The sequence below is a fragment of the Pristis pectinata genome, chromosome 5 (genome assembly GCF_009764475.1).
Source record: "Pristis pectinata isolate sPriPec2 chromosome 5, sPriPec2.1.pri, whole genome shotgun sequence".
NCBI classification, from domain to species: Eukaryota; Metazoa; Chordata; class Chondrichthyes; order Rhinopristiformes; family Pristidae; genus Pristis; species Pristis pectinata.
This window is the reverse complement of record NC_067409.1, coordinates 68,698,790-68,715,211: the sequence shown is the minus strand read 5'-3', so window position 1 is coordinate 68,715,211 and position 16,422 is coordinate 68,698,790. Positions and strand designations below refer to the sequence as shown.

At 46.7% G+C, this 16,422-nt stretch overlaps 1 protein-coding gene across 2 annotated transcripts in view; it reads right to left on the bottom strand.

Moving 5' to 3' along the window:
• Positions 1-943: 943 nt before the first annotated feature.
• The window catches only part of cdcp1b (CUB domain containing protein 1b), a 50,629-nt gene continuing 35,150 nt past the window's right edge, over positions 944-16,422 (bottom strand). For both annotated transcript variants that reach the window (XM_052016232.1, XM_052016233.1), the window contains exons 5-9: positions 11,982-12,200; positions 10,057-10,431; positions 6,050-6,409; positions 5,181-5,274; positions 944-3,357 (exon numbers count right to left, since the gene is read on the bottom strand). In XM_052016232.1, the coding sequence (XP_051872192.1) occupies positions 2,958-3,357; positions 5,181-5,274; positions 6,050-6,409; positions 10,057-10,431; positions 11,982-12,200 (1,448 nt within the window). In that variant the 3' untranslated portion in view covers positions 944-2,957. The remainder of the gene's footprint in view (positions 3,358-5,180; positions 5,275-6,049; positions 6,410-10,056; positions 10,432-11,981; positions 12,201-16,422) is intronic.

Here is a 16,422-nt window from a genome sequence, read left to right as displayed (position 1 = left end):
GCTCTTCAGTTACAGTGATCAAAGGGCAGATTAATATCTAATTGGAGGGAGACTGAAAATGAGCAAATTCAGATCAATCTAGGTGTTCTAGTGCATGAATCACAAAAAGTTAGTGGCAGGTCCAACAAGTAGTTAAGAAAGCAACAGCATATTGGCCTTTATTGCAAAGTTATAAACTTAAACTCCTAAAGAATCGGGAGGTTATGTTACAGTTGTGCAGGGTGTTGGTGAGGCCACACCTGGAATACTGTGCACAGCTTGGGTTCCCTTACCTAAAAAAGGATGTAGTAGCATTGGAGGCAGTCCAAAGGTGATTCACCAGGTTAATTCCTGGGATGAGAGGGTTGTCCTATCAAGAGAGGCTAGACAGTTTGGGTCTGTATTCCCAAGAGTTTAGAAGAATGCATAAGAAGAAATTTAGAAGAAAACATATGGCTTGACAAGACAGGGTAGATGCCAAGATGTTTCCACCAGTGGGAGAGTCACAAACAAGGGGACACAGCTGCAAAATAAGGGGCAGTTATTTAAAACTGAGGTGGGTAGACATTTCTTCTCTCAGAGAGTGGTGAATCTCTGGAATTCTTTGCTCAAGGCGGTGGTGGAAGCTGGATTATTAGATATATTTAAAGTGGAGGTGGATAAAAAAAGTGATCAATGGAGGAATCGAGGGATATGGAGAAATGGTACAGAAGAGGATTGAACCCAGCATAGATAAGCCATGATCATAATGAATGGTGGGGCAGTCTTGAGGGATCGAGTGGCCTACTCCTGCTCCTATTTTCTTGTGTTCTGGACCAGCCTACCATGTGGCACCTTGTCAAATGCCTTACTGAAGTCCATAGAGACAACATCTACTGCCCTTCATCGGTTTCTTGATTATCTCCTCAAAAAACAATCATATTAATCAGATACAATCCCACCCCCCCCCCCACAAAGCCACACTGATCAGTCCCCGCCTTTCCAAATGCGCATAAATCCTATCACTGAGAATTTTCTCCAATAATTTCACTACACTGATATAAGGCTCACCAGCCTGTAGTTACCTGGCTTATCCCTGCTGCTCTTCTTAAATAAAGGAACAACTTTCGCTATCCTTCTGTCTTCTGGTACCTCATGCAAAAATCCCCATTAGGGCCCCAGCTATCTCCTGCCTTGTTTCCCATAACATTCTGGGATAGATCTCATGTGGCCCCAGGGACTTATGAGCCCTTATGTTTCCCCAGGGATTTATGAGCCCTTATGTTTCCCATGGCATCTAACTCCTCCATCTGCTTACTACTGACATACCATCAATATACACTTCCCTGAACTCACTCTCTTCTACTTATTTCTCCTTGGTGGATACAGAGGAGAAGTATTCATTTAGGACCTCACCCAAGTCCCCTGGCTCCACATATAGATTACCCCTTTCCTACTCCCTCTATATTCCTCAAGAGCCTCCCTTGCTCCCAATTGCCTATATATGATTCCTTTTATTTCCTGATTAAACCTTTAATAACCTTTGTCATCCAAGGTTCCATAATCTTGCCAACTTTGCCTTTCACCCTGGCCAGAATATGTTGATCCTGAACTCTTACTAACCCTATTTTAGAAGATCCCACTTGTCAGATGTTGTTTTACCTACAACATCTGCTCCCAATCTACTTTCACTAGGTTCTTTCTTACACTATTGAAATCAGCCTTCCCCAATTCAAGACTTAACTCGAGGACCAACTATATCCCTTTCCATAACTACCTTGAAACTTACAGAATTATGATCACTGTTCCCAAAGTGTACCCCAACTGAGACATCCACACCTGCCCAGCCTCATTTCCTAAGATGAAGTCAGGTGCAGGTCCAACTTTAGTAGGACTCTACAGATTGTCTCAAAATTCTTTCTTGGACACACATAATGAGGCACTGAGGCAATCCCAACCAATACTGGGAAAGTTAAAATCTCCCACTACTATAACCTTACTGCTCTTAAACTTTTCTGTGATTTGCTTACATTTCTGTTCCTGTAATTCCCACTGTCTGTTGGGAGGCCTATAGTGTAACCCCAGCAAAGTGATTGCCCCTCTCTTCTTCCCAAATTCTACCCATATGGCTGCATTGGATGATCTCTCTAAGTACTGCCCTAATCAGCAGTGTGACTCTCCCTTTTCTTGCGCATCCCCTCTGTCACATGTGAAACTTGCATATCCCCAGAACATTACACTGCCAGTTCTGCCCTTCCTTCAACCATGTTTCCATGATTGCAATAATATCATAATTCCATGTGCTGATCCACGCTCTAAGCTCGTCTGACTTACCCGTGAGATTCCTTACATTAATGTAAATATAGGTGAGCCCACCAGCCCTCCCAGGCTTCCTAACCTGCCTCTGTCTGTTCTGCCACTGGACATACTTGTATTATCCTCTACACTGTAGGCAATCTCCCCACCTTCTGCACTGCTACTGAGTTTCCCACCACCCTGCCAAATTAGTTTAAACCTCCTGAATACGGTGAACAAACTTCCCTGCAAGTATATTGCTCTCCGCCAGTTTAGACGTAACCCATCCTTCTTGTACAGGACTTGTGAGCCCAGCAAGTCGCCACAAACAGGAGTGTGATAAACACCTGTAATGTGTTGTTGTCACCAAACAGAACTCCCTTACTCTTCAAAATGATGGGATGGGATCTTTGAGGCACACCTGTCATACTGGGATCACTCCACTGTGGCAGTGCAGCACTCCCTCCCCACAGTACTACACTACAAACCAAGATTCTTCGGCTGGAGTCTCTGGGAAATATCTGCTCAGGAACTCTCAGCTCAGTGGTGGGAGAGCTGAACTCTGGCTGACAAAATGTTACCTAGAAACTAAACGCTGCTACATTCAGTGGTAAAATCAGTCCATGAAAAATAACATTGAGTTGTTTGGACAGACGCCAGTTATTTACACATTTAGGTTCTTGCATACACTGCGGGATGCTTTGCTATGAACTGGAATCCTTTTCACCATTCCCGAGGAAAGAGACCATCTCCCCATTGTTTTCCACATCTACCTTCTTCATCGAGAACGTGTACAGGTCATTGGACACCATGGGCATGGCCTCTGGACTGGAACCCTTGGGGATAGTACCACGGGGAGGTGGGAGAGTTGGTGGGACGCTGCCCATGGGGCCTTGGAAAGGTCGATACACATCCACCTCCGGGATGGACAGCAGCTGTGGCTTGTTGAAGTGATCAGCGTAAACGCGGTCTTCATCAATCACAGCGTAAATATGAGACTCGTTCTCCTGCCTAGTTTTGCCGAACTTCCACCGGTGTCTGGGTATGTGGTTGTTCACACTAGGATTGTAGATGCCGAGGGCAGGCTGGCTTTGCTGTCTTCTCCTGTGCAGATCAAAGTGAAAGGAATTAGTGGTTAACTTGCTACCTGCAAACATCTCCATTCACATCAAGGTTTGACCATATGTGAAGTAAGTCTCTGGAATGTATCTCAACGCTGTCGGTGTTGAAGGTGACTCTTCCACTACTAACGATGACTTTGTTGTATCGAACACCAGAGAACAGATGTTATGCCAGTGTCTCTCACTGGGAGAATACCATGAATGCTGTTTGGTTCAGGGGCAGCTACAGCCCGGATTTTCTTTAAATTTAAACATATAATCATCAAAATATGAAAAGAGCAAAACCAAAGAGAGATTACATCCTTCAGTACATTCAGCACTGAGGAGTTTTATGGAGTTAAAAGTTCCTAATTACATACTTTCCAAATCTGATAGTGACATTTGAAAGATCCCTGAGGACATCATTTAAATGTTTCTTTTTTAAACATGCGCACGATTTAAATAATATTAAGTTTTAGGCACTGCTTAGAGTGACAGAGCAGAGAAACAAGCTCTGGTGCCAACTGTGATTCTTTCTTCCTCTGTTGGCCTTGCACAGGAAGTGATAATGAACATTAAGTGTGAATAGGACCCAATAGGAAAAGCTAACAAACTCACAAAAAGGGGAAACACTGTTGAAGTAACACACTGTTAGAAGAGATGGCAATGGGATTTATGTATCAGCTGTGTGTGTTGAACAAGTAACCCATTCCATGCTGTGTATGATGATTCCAGATCTTCCCAAATGCCGAACGTTCCTGTTCCATGGGATCAGCAGAGTCACGTAAAGTGCAAGAACAGCACCACAACAATAGAACAGAGGAGGCCCAGTCCACAGTGGCCAGTTAAAGGGATATTCCCAACAATTAAACGGGTGGAACCAGTTGGTCATGGCCAAGAGGGCTCTGGTGAATAATTCACTACTGTACACTGGTATAGAACAACTCTTAATAACGAGGGTCCTGATGCAGGGTCTCGACCTGAAACATTGAAAATTCCTTTCCTTCCACAGATGCTGCTCGATCTGTTGAGTTCTTTCAGCAGATTGTTTGTAACGCTCAGTAACCCACGAGTGTGTTAGCAAGTTATTGACACCAAGTGATGATAATGTTTGATAGGGTTAGGAAAGTTACATGCTATGATGCACAATTGCAGCTGGGAGTACTATGATGTAGATGGGCTGCCTCAGTTGAGGAGTGAGAGACCAGGCCAGGAAGGGCAAGTTCACCACAGGTGAGGGCACTGATCCCCATCGTCAGAGGAACCACATCTGGGGATCACCCACCTTTGGCTGGCACCAATACACCTCAGATGTCATGGAGAAAACTCCACGGGTGCTGCTTGACCCACTGAGTTTTATGCAGATTGTTTTTTATTCCCAGCACGTGCAGTCTCTTGTGTCTGAACTGCCATCACCTTCTGACCAATTCTCTCCACCAATCCTGATGGAGGAGATACCATTGAGGTGAAGATCCTTCAGGCAGAGGAGTGGGGAGTGTGGGGAGGTGGAGGGAGGGCCAGGTGGGATGAAAGGGGGAGGGAGATGGGAGTGATGGGAGGGGACAGAGGGAAAGGGAGGAGAGCTACAAAGGGAGAGGAGGGGGAGCAGAAGGAGTGTTGAGGAGGGCAAGGGGAAGGGGTGGGGTAAGGAAGGGGGGTATAGAGGAAGGTATTTGGGGGTGGGAGGGGGGCTAGAAAGTGGAGGAGGGTGGATGAGGACAGGGAGTGCGGGAGGGAGAGAGGAGATGGAAAATCAGCGAGGATGGGGGGGGAAGGAGAGAGGCGGTTTGGGAGGGCAGGGAGAGGGGAGGGTGTGGAGGGACCTACCGTTTTTTCACACAACACACAATCACAGTGATAGCGATGATCAGAGCCAATCCTCCCACAGCTGCCAAAACGATCATCACCATCTCCATGTCATCTGTATATCAAAGCAAAGATTGTCAGGATTAAACAGAGAAAACATTTCAACAGACTTGAATTACTGTGGAACCTTTCACAACCTTTTCACCATCTCCCATCTGCTCTACAGGGAAGGAAGTTCGTTTGAAAAATGCCCTGTAGGAGACCCCACACAGCAAGCTCCCATAAACAGCACTGTGAAAATGTACAGTGATACGGCTGTTTGGCCTCTCCAGGCTGCTCTCCCATTCAGTGAGATCACAGCTGATCTCACCTTGGCCTCAGCTCCAATTTCCAGCCTGTTCCCAATGACATCACCACCCCGCCCACTGACCACAGATCTGTCGGTCCTGGTCCTGAGTACACTTATTGACCCAACACCAATGTCGTATGGGGTTGAGAATTCCATGAAGTGAGGAGATTCCTCCTCATCTCCATTTTCAATGGCTGACTTATTCTGAGACTCTGCCCCCAGCTCCAGATTGTCCCACAGGGGAGCCTCCTCTTGACCTCTACTCTCAGCAATAATCGGCAGTTTGAGGGGTTCAGGGGAATAGAGAGTTAGACTGACTGCCCTACTGCACCTGAAGGGGCTGGAGACGGATGCTCCTTCTGCGTCACCTTCCTAGCTTCACCTTTTCCCTTCCCTCATTTAATGCACATTGGGAAGGGTATCCCCTGCTCCCCACTGGCCTGGCCACAGACTGAAAGCCAAGCACATGATGTGTATAGTTACTTTAGAAGACATGCAGGGAGGTGGAGTTTGGACTGACATTAAAATGCCAGTTCCTTACCTTCATACTCCTTCACCAGCACGTGGAACATGAGGTTCAAGTGCCCACTTGAAGGTTCGCAGTTAGAGACGTTGAGCCAGAAGTTGTGGGCCAGAGTGATGGGCGAATTGGGCAGAGCGTCTGTTTCCCTGTAACTGGTCAAGGTGGCGTCCTCCCACTGCTCGTCCACACTGATGATTACATGTCCATGCTCACAGTGAGGTATCGAATGGTTCAGGAAACTCAGCTCAGCCACATGGTCTTCCGGAACAGAGATATCCCATGATGCCGTCAACTTATTTGGCATTCCCAATTCCCAGTTGGGTGTTAGAAGATGCACAGGAGAGCCAGCCTCTGGGGTAACTTTCATTATGAAGTCCTCTGGTGGAGTAAGGACAGGACAACGGGTTTTACAGAATCAGCACGGGAAACATTGGAGCAGCGGGTCCCTCTCAGGTACGGTGAGAGTGTTTGAAAAGCTTGTGTGTTTCCACGGGCTTTTCTTTTACAGAATCAGCCCAGGAGATGTTGGAGCAGCAGGTCCCGAACAGGTATGGTGAGAGTACTTAAAAAAGCTCATGTGTTTCGTGTGTTTTCGTGGGCTTTTTTTTCTCTACCAGAATTTAGAAGGGCCAATAAAAAGGAGGTATTGTCAAGCGGAGCGGCCATTTTGGAGTGGCCATTGTCAGAGTGGACAGAATCAGAGTGACAGGCTTCGGCATCAAGAGGCGGAGGCCATCTGCAACAACACTGGTGAGTAGCTGGTAAGTAAAGGTAAGGTTCACTGTTATTGTTATTATTTTTAAGTAGACTACAGCTAAGTAGGAAAAAAAACTAGTTCAAATGGAGGGCAAGGCGATGTGCTGCAGCTGCATTATGTGGGAGCTAGTGGACCCTGCTGTGGTGCATGGTGACCACATCTGCAGTAAGTGCTTGAGGCTGGAGGAACTTCAGCTCAGAATTGATGAGCTGGAGTTGCAGCTTCAAACACTGCAAAGCATCAGGGAGGGAGAGAGTTATGCTGTGCATCGGGAGACAGTCACCCCCCTTAGAGCAGGTACTTCTAGGGTCCAGGAGGCAGATAGATGGGTGACTGTCAGGGGAGAGAGAGAGAGAGAGAGAGAAAGGGAACAGGCAGACAGTGCAGAGGACCCCGGAGGCTGTTCCCCTCAAAAACATGTTTTCTGCTTTGCATGCTGTTGAGGGGGATGATCTACAGGGATCAAGTGGCACTTGGATCTTGGTGATTGTAGTGAGGACTTGCAGCAGGCTGAAAAGCTTGAGCATGTAGATATCAAGAAAAAGGATGTGCTGGAGCTTTTGGAAAGCATCAAGTTGGATAAGTCACTGGAACTGGAGGAGATGTACCCCAGGCTACTCTGGGAGGTGAGGGAGGAGATTGCTGAGCCTCTGGAGATGATCTTTGCATCATCAATGGGAACGGGAGAGGTTCTGGAGGATTGGAGGGTTGCGGATGTTGTTCTTTTATTCAAGAAAGGGAGTAGAGATAGCCCAGGGAATTATAGACCAGTGCGTCTTCAGTAAGTTGATGGAGAAGATCCTGAGAGGCAGGATTTATGAACATTTGGAGAGGTATAATATGATTAGAAATAGTCAGCATGGCTTTGTCAAGGGCAGGTCCTGCCTTACGAGATTGATTGAATTTTTTGAGGATGTGACTAAACACATTGATGAAGGAAGAGCAGTAGATGTAGTGTATATGGATTTCAGCAAGGCATTTGATAAGGTACCCCATGCAAGGCTTATTGAGAAAGCAAGGAGGCATGGGATCCAAGGGGACATTGCTTTGTGGATCCAGAACTGGCTGGCCCACAGAAGGCAAAGAGTGGTTGTTGACAGGTCGTATTCTGCATGGAGGTCAGTGACCAGTGGTCTGCTTCAGGGATCTGTTCTGGGACTCTTACTCTCCATGATTTTTATAAATGACCTGGATGAGGAAGTGGAGGGATGGGTTAGCAAGTTTGCAGATGACACAAAGGTTGGAGGTGTTGTGAATGGTGTGGAGGGCTGTCAGAGGTTACAGTGGGACATAGATGGGATGCAAAACTGGGCTGAGAAGTGGCAGATGCAGTTCAACCCAGATAAGTGTGAAGTGGTTCATTTTGGTAGGTCAAATATGATGGCAGAATATAGTATTGATGGTAAGACTCTTGGTAGTGAGGAGGAAAAGAGGGATCTTGGGGTCCGAGTCCATAGGATGCGCAAAGCAGCTGCACAGGTTGACTCTGTGGTTAAAAAGGTATATGGCATGCTTGCCTTTATTAGTTGAGGCATTGAGTTCAAGAGCCAGGAAGTTATCTTGCAGCTTTATACAATTCTGGTTAAGCTGAATCTGGAGTATTGCATTCAATTCTGGTTGCCCCATTATTCGGAAGGATGTCGAGACTTCGGAGAGGGTGCAGACGTGGTTTACCAGGATGCTACCTGAGTTAGAGGGCATGCACTATAAGGAGACATACCTCACAGCCGATTTGTGTTCAGCAAGCTGCCACACGCAGTCATATAATAATGACCAGACTCTCTATTTCTCTGCCTTGACTAAAGGATAAATGTTGTCTGTAGGACAATGGGGAGAACTTTTCCCATCTCCTTCAATATTTCAGCTGAGCGAGCAGACACTGCTTTGGTTCAGTATCTCAACCAACAATGTAGCAGTCCCTTGGAGTCATACAGCACAGAAACAGGCCCTTTGGCCCAACTGGTCCATGCCAACCAAGATGTCCATCCAAGTTAGTCCCATTTGCCCGCATTTGGCCCATATCCCTCTAAGCATTTCCTATCCATGTAGCTGTCCAAGTGCCTTTTAAATGTTGTTAATAGCACAGGTATCAGTTTATATTGGAGGAATGGAGTTATGAAGGCAGATCTAGACTTGGGCAAAGTACAACTCCAGGTTTGACTGGAACTAGTCCCACACCTGAACAGTGTGCAAGTGTCAACTCCTAGTGACAGGTAGCTGGGAACTTGAAAGGTAACCAAGCACAGCCACAGGATAGTGGCACAGGAATTTATGGAAAGCCCCATCATAATTCCTGGATTCCACAAACTACCCAGAAGCTTGCTGTGCAAGGACAGAAGCCTGTGGTGTTGTACATGACCATGGGCAAGCTGAGAGTGCTTGGTGTTACCACAGCACAAGCCTGGATGTGGTGATAAGGGGGAATGCAGACACAGCTGTCAACTGACCCAATGTGCAACGGTAGGAACATGGGACAATCCCTGTTAATTTGGCACTGAAGCAATTGATACAATTTGGATTTACTCAGTGCTATTGTTTGAAGAATAATTACTATTGGACAAGCTCTTCGACCCAGAACTATGGATTCCTTAAAGCTGGATTTCAGTCTCTAAGGAAACAAATTTGCAGAGGTTTTAACAAACAGAAATTACCCCACTGAATTTGTTTTTTACTGTTAGAGTCATAGAGCAATATGGCATGGATACAGGCCCTTCAGCCCAACAAATCCATGCCGACCACAGTGCCCACCTAGTTAGGCCCAATTTTCTACGTTTGGTCCATATCCCTCTAAGTCCCGCCCCTCCATGTACCTATCCAAGTGCTTCTTAACTGATACTATTGTACCTGCCTCAACCACTTCCTTTAGCAGCTCGTTCCATACACTCACCACCCTCTGCGTGGAAAAAGTTGCCCCTCAGGTTCCTTTTAAATCTTTCCCCTTTCACCCTAAATCTATACCTCCTAGTTTTGGACTCCCCCATCCTGAGGACAAGACTGTTACCGTCCACCTTTAATTTTAAACACTTCTATAACATTCTCCTACATTCCAAGGAATAAAGACCTAGCCTGGCCAACTCAGGCCCTCTAATCCTGGCAACATCCTCGTAAATCTTTTCTGCACTCTTTCCAGTTTAACCACGTCTTTCCTATAACAGGGTGACTAAAACTGAACACAGTACTCCAAGTGCGGCCTCACCAATGACTTATACAACTGCAACATGTTGACCAAAGTGAGCACCACCTTCTTACCACAAGTTTAATGTGTTACCTGTGACACGTGGAATGAAGGACAGGCTGATGTCCAGGTCACTGGAGCTCCATGCATCAGACGTCAGCAGTTCCAGTGACACACTGTCAGCGGTCTGGATCTGCTCCATTGCTCCATGGGGACAGAAGAGACCCACAGTGGAACTAGTCCCATCCTCACAGAATGTACTCATGTTGTAAGTCAAGTTGCCATTGCAGCTTTGGCCTGGAAGAAGTTGTTGGAGCTTCAGTCGTTTGGTGGCCAACTGGATTGTCATCTCAGGTGGAGCTTCGAGGACCCACTTGAATGTTTGTTGAGGTACCGGCAAGGTGGAAAGTGTAGTCGGCAGGACCAGATCCACATTCTTCACTGAGCACTCGTCCTGGTCTTTACAGGCTTCATGGGAGAGAACAAGGGCAGAGGGTAATGTTGACTGGAACAGCAGAATAAGAACTACAGGAGGTGCAGGAATCCTGGAAGGAACTGGTAGAATTTCACCCCATCAATGTGGAAGGGAGTGATCTGGCGTGGAAGGTCCCTAGCGTCTCCACACTGTCGTTCTCACCCAGCCACTGCATTGGAGGTGGGTTGGAAAACCCTTGGGTCTATCCAGAAATGGGCATTCATTTGTGCAATAGCAGCAACCCCCTCTCTAAATAAAGCACATTCATCCTGAGACCCAGACAGAGTCTCCAGCAACACAACTGGGCAGCCGGGAAGCTTATCTCAGTGATGGCCTTGTGGTCACAGGATAGTTGTGCAAATCCACCTGGTTCATGAGTGTATTTAGGGCAGGAATCTGGTACCTAGATCTGGTAAGTAAGTGACTCCTGATCACAAAAATGTGGGTGACCCTTGGCTGCCCTCTGACATGGTCGAGGAGGTAGTCAGTCAGTAGGGGATGGGTACGAAGTGCTGGCCTGGCCAACATGTTCTCAGTTGTAAGTGAAGAAGTTAACTTCAAAGCGGACGGAGCCCAGCAACAAGTAGTTGTCTGGACTGTGCTGTTAGGGCAATGCTGAGCAAAGACAAGGGGAGGGAATGGGAAATAGTGCATTTATTGTGTGATGCAGCATGTTGTTGGGCCCTGGAAGTCAGAATCAAAATCAGGTTTATTATCACTGACATATGTCATGAAATTTGTTGTTTTGTGGCAGCAGTACAGTGCAAGACATAAAAATTACTATAAGTTACCAATAAATAAATAAATAGTGCAAAAGAGGAATAACAAGGTAGTGTTCATGAACCATTCAGAAATCTGATGGCGGAGGGGAAGAAGCTGTTCCTAAAATGTTGAGTGCGGGTCTTCAGGTTCCTGTACTCCATCCCCGATGGTAGAAATAAGAAGAGGGCATGTCCCAGATGGCGAGGGTCCTTACTGATGGATGTTGCCATCTTGAGGCACCGTCTCTTGAAGATGTTCCCGATGGTGGGGAGGGTTGTGCCCATAAAGTGTACTTCATAAGGGATGGAAATTCAGGACTTCATGGAAAGGGGGGGCTTTGGGTTTAATCAGTCAGCTCCTTCAAAGAGCTGGCACAGGCAAAATGGACCTAATAGCCTCCTCTGTGCTCTACAATTGTAGGAAGGGTGTTGATTGGCATTTGCAGGAGACTCTGTTAAGTTCATTTATCCTGTTGAGAGGTCTTGGACCTGAAACATTAACCCAGTTTCTCTCCCTACAGATGCTGCTTGACCTGCTGAGCTTTTCCAAGCTTTATTTCAGACTTCCAGCATCTGCAGGTTTTTTTGCTTTTCATCTGTACCTCCACTGTACAACAGGGAGCTAGTTAGAGGGATCCACCCCAGTGCTTCAAACAAGCTGCGTCCATGCTCTGTAAATGTCAAACCTACCCTGGTTCTAGAGATAAAGCAAAGGAAATCTGGCAACAGTACTCTGAACTACACTCAGCATGCTCCACAGCAACTGTGGGAGGAGTACTTACAGACATGCTTGGTGGCTTCTACAGTAATGTTGTGCGCCCTGTTACACTGGAAGTGGAAGGAAATATTGAGGTGGTCACCGGGATTCAGTTGCAGCTCAGAGGCACAGTCAGATGAGACAGGAAACTTGCAGATGCAGAACAGGCTGTTGTTGTCCTCCAACAGCTGCTTAAATTTCACCGAAACAGCATCTTCCTTCCTCAGTTTAATTTCAAACCTCTCTGTAGGTTTTAAAACAAAACACAGAGACGTCAAAATGAGTGCCTGAATCCATTAACAGACAGACTTGTATTTTGACAGGACTTTACTACAACCTGGGACCTGCCAAGTGCTTCCTGGACAGTGTAGTGTGTGTCTGAAGTCACCAATGGAGTGCACAGCAAGACCCCACAAACAGCAGTGGCACGGTAGTATAGTGTAATGCTATTACAACGCCAATGACCCGGGTTCAATTCCGGCCGCTGTCTGTATGGAGTTTGTATGTTTTCCCCGGGTCTGTGTGGGTTTCCTCCGGGTGCTCCGGTTTCATCCCATATTCCAAAGACGCACAGGTTAGGAAGTTGTGGGCATGCTATGTTGGCACCAGAGCGTGGCGACACTTGCGGGCTGCCCCCAGAACACGCTACACAAAAGATGCATTTCACTGTGTGTTTCGATGTACATGTGACTAATATAGATACCTTATCTTAAAACAGACTGCTTTTGGTGTGGGAGTTTCCAACTCAGTTATGTGGTGAACTGTTCTTCACAGTGTCCCAGGCACTCCAACAAAAGTATCTGTTCCCTGTCACACCTGAGTGCTTGCTAGATGCAGGTTGGCTGCAGTTTTCCCCTGCATCTCAGCAACATCCACTGTTTGAAACAAACCACATTGGCTGTAAAGTGTTTTGAGATGTTCTGAAAGAAACCGGAGGGGGTGGGGGTCGAACAGGAATGAAAGTTATCCTTTATCTTTTGAATTTCTATCTATTTTCTGCCATTTTTACAGTGTGTCCAAGGTATCAAATAGAAAAGAGATATTCATTCCAGGTGTTGCTGAGTAGATGGGGGTGAGCTGCCTTCTCGTACCACTGCAGCCCTTGTGGTGAAGGTGCTCCCACAGTGCTGTTGGGAGGGAGTTCCAGGATTTAGACCCAGTAATGATGAAGGAACGGTTATGTATTTCCAAGTCAAGGATGGTGTGACTGGGAGGGGAGCCTGCAGGTCGTGGTATCCCCACGTTCCTCCTGCCATTGACACAAGTGGCAGAGATAAGGAACAACTTAAACCATTGGCAAGGTCAACCTGCCTGAGGGTTGAAAAGAAAGTCAGAAGGAGCTGCTTTAATAAACTGAAGCAATGTACTCAGTGAATTCTTTGACTACACGAATATCAATGTCTTAAAGACCCATTATTAGTCTTAAGGCCATTCCTGACTGGTGAGTTCTTTCCAGAGGTTTGACCAGAATCTATTGCAAAGCTCCTGGCATCCAGAACTAATGCAGGCACTTATCCAAGTCTGCAATGTAAGTGTGGCCGGCGCTGCCTAAAGACAGACCAATGTTTAAACTTTCAGTTTACGTTTTCCCTTTGACAGATGCAATAAACAGGAACAAAAGAGTTGCTCAAAAATGGTAAATAATTGGTCCACATGTATTTAAATGTCTGTGGTTCAATCTGACGCCATTCTTTAGACCAGGAAGGGAGAGATAATCTGTTGTTCTGACAATGGGAAGAGGTGACCTGATAAATCCTGGAAATGGTGGAGACACAGTGGTACCAGATTCTTGTGATCCCAATGGATTCAGCTTTAGCCACACTGGAATGATGATAAGATTTCAGTAGAAACATGAACACGTGGATCAGGAGGAGTGGCCCCTCAATACCCAAACCTGTTCCAGCATTCAGTAAGATCCCCACTAATCTGCCTGTCACCTTGAGTCTGCATTCGTCGCCACCCACAGTCACCTTATACCCCCTCACTTACTGATAATCCAACTCCGCTCCTGCGGCCCTTTGAGGGAGAGAGTTCCAAACACTCACAATCCCTAGAGAAAAATCTTTGTCGGAAATGGGTGGGTCCTTCTATTTAAACAGTGACCCTTTGTTCTAGATTCTCCCGTGAGAGGAAACACCCTCCCCACATCCCCCGAAGCCTTCTCAGAGCTTATGAGTCCCTCCTCACTTTTCCAAACTCCAGCAGGTACAAGTCCAGTGTGTCTATTCTGCTCTCAGTCTCGTGAACCTTCTCTGAACTGCTTCCAACATATTCACATCCTTTCAAATAAGAAGACCAATACTCTCCACACTTCTCCAGGTGTGGGCTCATCAATGTGAAGCACAACCTTCCTACCTTTGTATTCAGTTCCCAATCAATATACAATAACATTCTGTGAGCTTTCCCAATTACATGCTGCACCTGCACATGAGCCTCTCGGACATCCTGATCTCCGCATCCCAGAGCTTTGTAATCTCTCCCTGTTTCGATATTGGTATTGTTATTGGTTTATTATTGTCACTTGTACCAAGGTACAGTGAAAAGCTTGTCTCACAAACCGATCGTACAGGTCAATTCATTACACAGTGCAGTTACATTGAGTTAGTACAGAATGCATTGAGGTAGTACAGGTAAGAACAATAACAGTACAGAGTAAAGTGTCACAGCTACAGAGAAAGTGCAGTGCAATAAGGTGCAAGGTCACAACAAGGTAGTTTGTGAGGTCGTAGTCCATCTCATTGTATAAGGGAACCAGTCAAAAGCATTATCACAGGGGGGTAGAAGCTGTCCTTAAGTCTGGTAGTATGTGCCCTCAGGCTCCTACCCAATGGAAGAGGAGAGAAGAGAGAATGTCCCGGGTGGGTGGGGTCTTTGATCATGCTGGCTGCTTCATCAAGACAACGAGAGGTAAACGAGAGTCCAAGGAGGGGAGGCTTGTGTCCGTGATGCGCTGGGCTGTGTCCACAACTCTCTGCAGTTTCTTGCGGTCCTGGGCAGAGCAGTTGCCGTACCAAGCCGTGATACATCCAGATAGGATGCTTTCTATGGTGCATCGGTAGAAGTTGGTGAGAGTCAAAGGGGACAAACCAAATTTCTTTAGCCTCCTGAGGAAGTAGAGGCATTGGTGAACTTTCTTGGCCATGGCATCTACATGATTTGACCAGGACAGGCTGTCGGTGATGTTCACTCCCAGGAACTTGAAGCTCTCAACCCTCTCTACCTCAATAGAGGGTTTATACTGATGTAGACAGGTGCATGTACACCGCCCCCTTTCCTGAAGTCAATGACCAGCTCCTTTGTTTTGTTGACATTGAGGGAAAGGTTGTTGTCATGACACCATTCCACTAAGCTCTCTATCTCCTTCCTGTACTCTGACTCATTGCTGTCGGAGATACAGTGGTATCATCTGCAAACTTGTAGATGGAGTTAGAGCAGAATCTGGCCACACAGTCATGAGTGTATAGGGAGTAGAGTAGAGGGCTGAGGACACAGCCTTGTGGGGCACCAGTGTTGAGAATAACATGCTTGAATATTTTTCCTGCCAGATTAGACACCATCACTTTTACCCACATTATACACTGTTTACCAGAACTCTGCCTACTCATTAATCCCTTGGTAGTCTCCCATGCACCTCCTTAGCAACTGCAGCAGTTCATGCCTGGGTCTGCTCATTCCCCGCCACCCACAGTCACCTTGCAGACCCTTGCCTACCTACAATCCAACCCGGTCAACATTCATGCATGTGCCGATGTGGCAAGTTATATTCACCTCACCATCTCATTGTCAAATTCCCCACCATCAACATGCTGGGGGTCACTATTGGCCATAAACTCAACTGGACCAGCTGCATAAACACCATGGCAACTGGGCTGAGTATCCTGCAGCAAGTCACTTGCCCCCTGACATCCAAAACCTTTGCACCATCCATAAGGTGAGATGGAACACTCTCCACTTGAGTGCAGCTCCAGAAACCTTCAAGAAGTTCAACATCATCCAAGACAAAGCAGCTGATTGATTGGGCCCCATCCAGCCCCTAAATATTGATTCCCTCCACCAGTGTTGCACAGTGGCTGCAGCGTGGACCGGTTACAGAACAAACTACTCATAGCAGCACCTCTCAGACCCACAAGCTCGGTAACCAAGGGCAGCAGGTGTAGGGGAACACCACCACTTGCAGGTTCCCCTCCAAGATCCACTGTGGCCTGACTCTGAAACATCCGTTCCTTCCACCCAACTGCATACCATACTGGAGAGAATCATGCTTAGATTGTGGACAAGGTGCCAATCATCAGGCTGCTTTGTCCTGGTGCTGATATTTTCGACCATTGTTGGAGCTGAACTCGACCAGGCAAGTGGAGAGTATTCCAGCACACTCCTGACCTATGCCTTGCAGATGGCGGAAAGGCTCTGGGGTGTCAGAACATGAGTTGCTCGCTGCAGTGTGGGAACAACATCTGGATCCTGTG